Source organism: Opisthorchis viverrini (genome assembly GCF_000715545.1).
Source record: "Opisthorchis viverrini unplaced genomic scaffold opera_v5_164, whole genome shotgun sequence".
In the NCBI taxonomy this organism is placed as follows: Eukaryota; Metazoa; Platyhelminthes; class Trematoda; order Opisthorchiida; family Opisthorchiidae; genus Opisthorchis; species Opisthorchis viverrini.
In genome coordinates, this window is record NW_008751819.1 from 669,084 (window position 1) to 669,680 (window position 597).

General features: G+C 47.1%; 1 protein-coding gene across 1 annotated transcript in view; it reads right to left on the reverse strand.

Moving 5' to 3' along the window:
• The window catches only part of T265_14240 (hypothetical protein), a gene marked incomplete at both ends in the record, with an annotated part of 9,206 nt that extends 8,976 nt beyond the window's left edge, over window positions 1-230 (reverse strand). Inside the window, 2 exon segments of the mRNA XM_009172711.1 lie at window positions 17-183; window positions 190-230. Coding sequence (XP_009170975.1) covers window positions 17-183; window positions 190-230 — 208 coding nt within the window.
• Window positions 231-597: the final 367 nt, after the last annotated feature.

Consider the following 597-nt stretch of genomic DNA (forward strand, 5'->3'; position numbering starts at 1 on the left):
TCAGAACTAATACAACTTCCAAGATACGTAAAACGCTCCACAACTTCCAGTGCCTCTCCCTGGATTGTAAGTGGCGTGTTCAGTGACTGCACGTCCACAAGCATGACCTTACACTTTGTGGGTGCAAAGTGCATACCAAAGGACGGGATGACTTTGATCAGTTCATCCAAGAGTACTTGCGCCCTTTACTCCTCTTCGAACACGAGAACGATGTCGTCTGCATATTCCATATCGACAAGGTTTTCTTCACGGGCTATTTGAACACCAAGGTTTTTGGAAACCTTCCAGCGTCCGTCTCATTATTTCATCGATCACAAAGTTAAAAAAGGAATGGAGAAAGTGGGTATCACTGACGGACACCGCTCTCACTCTCACACGTCCGGAAGTCTGAGAATACAAAGAACGTATGATTACAAACTTCCGGGGCATTCCTTGATGGGGAAGCGTCTCAAGAAGAACAGACCGATCAACCGAGTCAAATGCGCCTCGGAAATCCAGGAATACTAGAATCGTGGGTAGCTTATACGTATGGCGTTGTTCTAGCACCTGACGCAGTGTGAAGATTTGGTCAACACAACCCCTACCAGGCCGGAATCC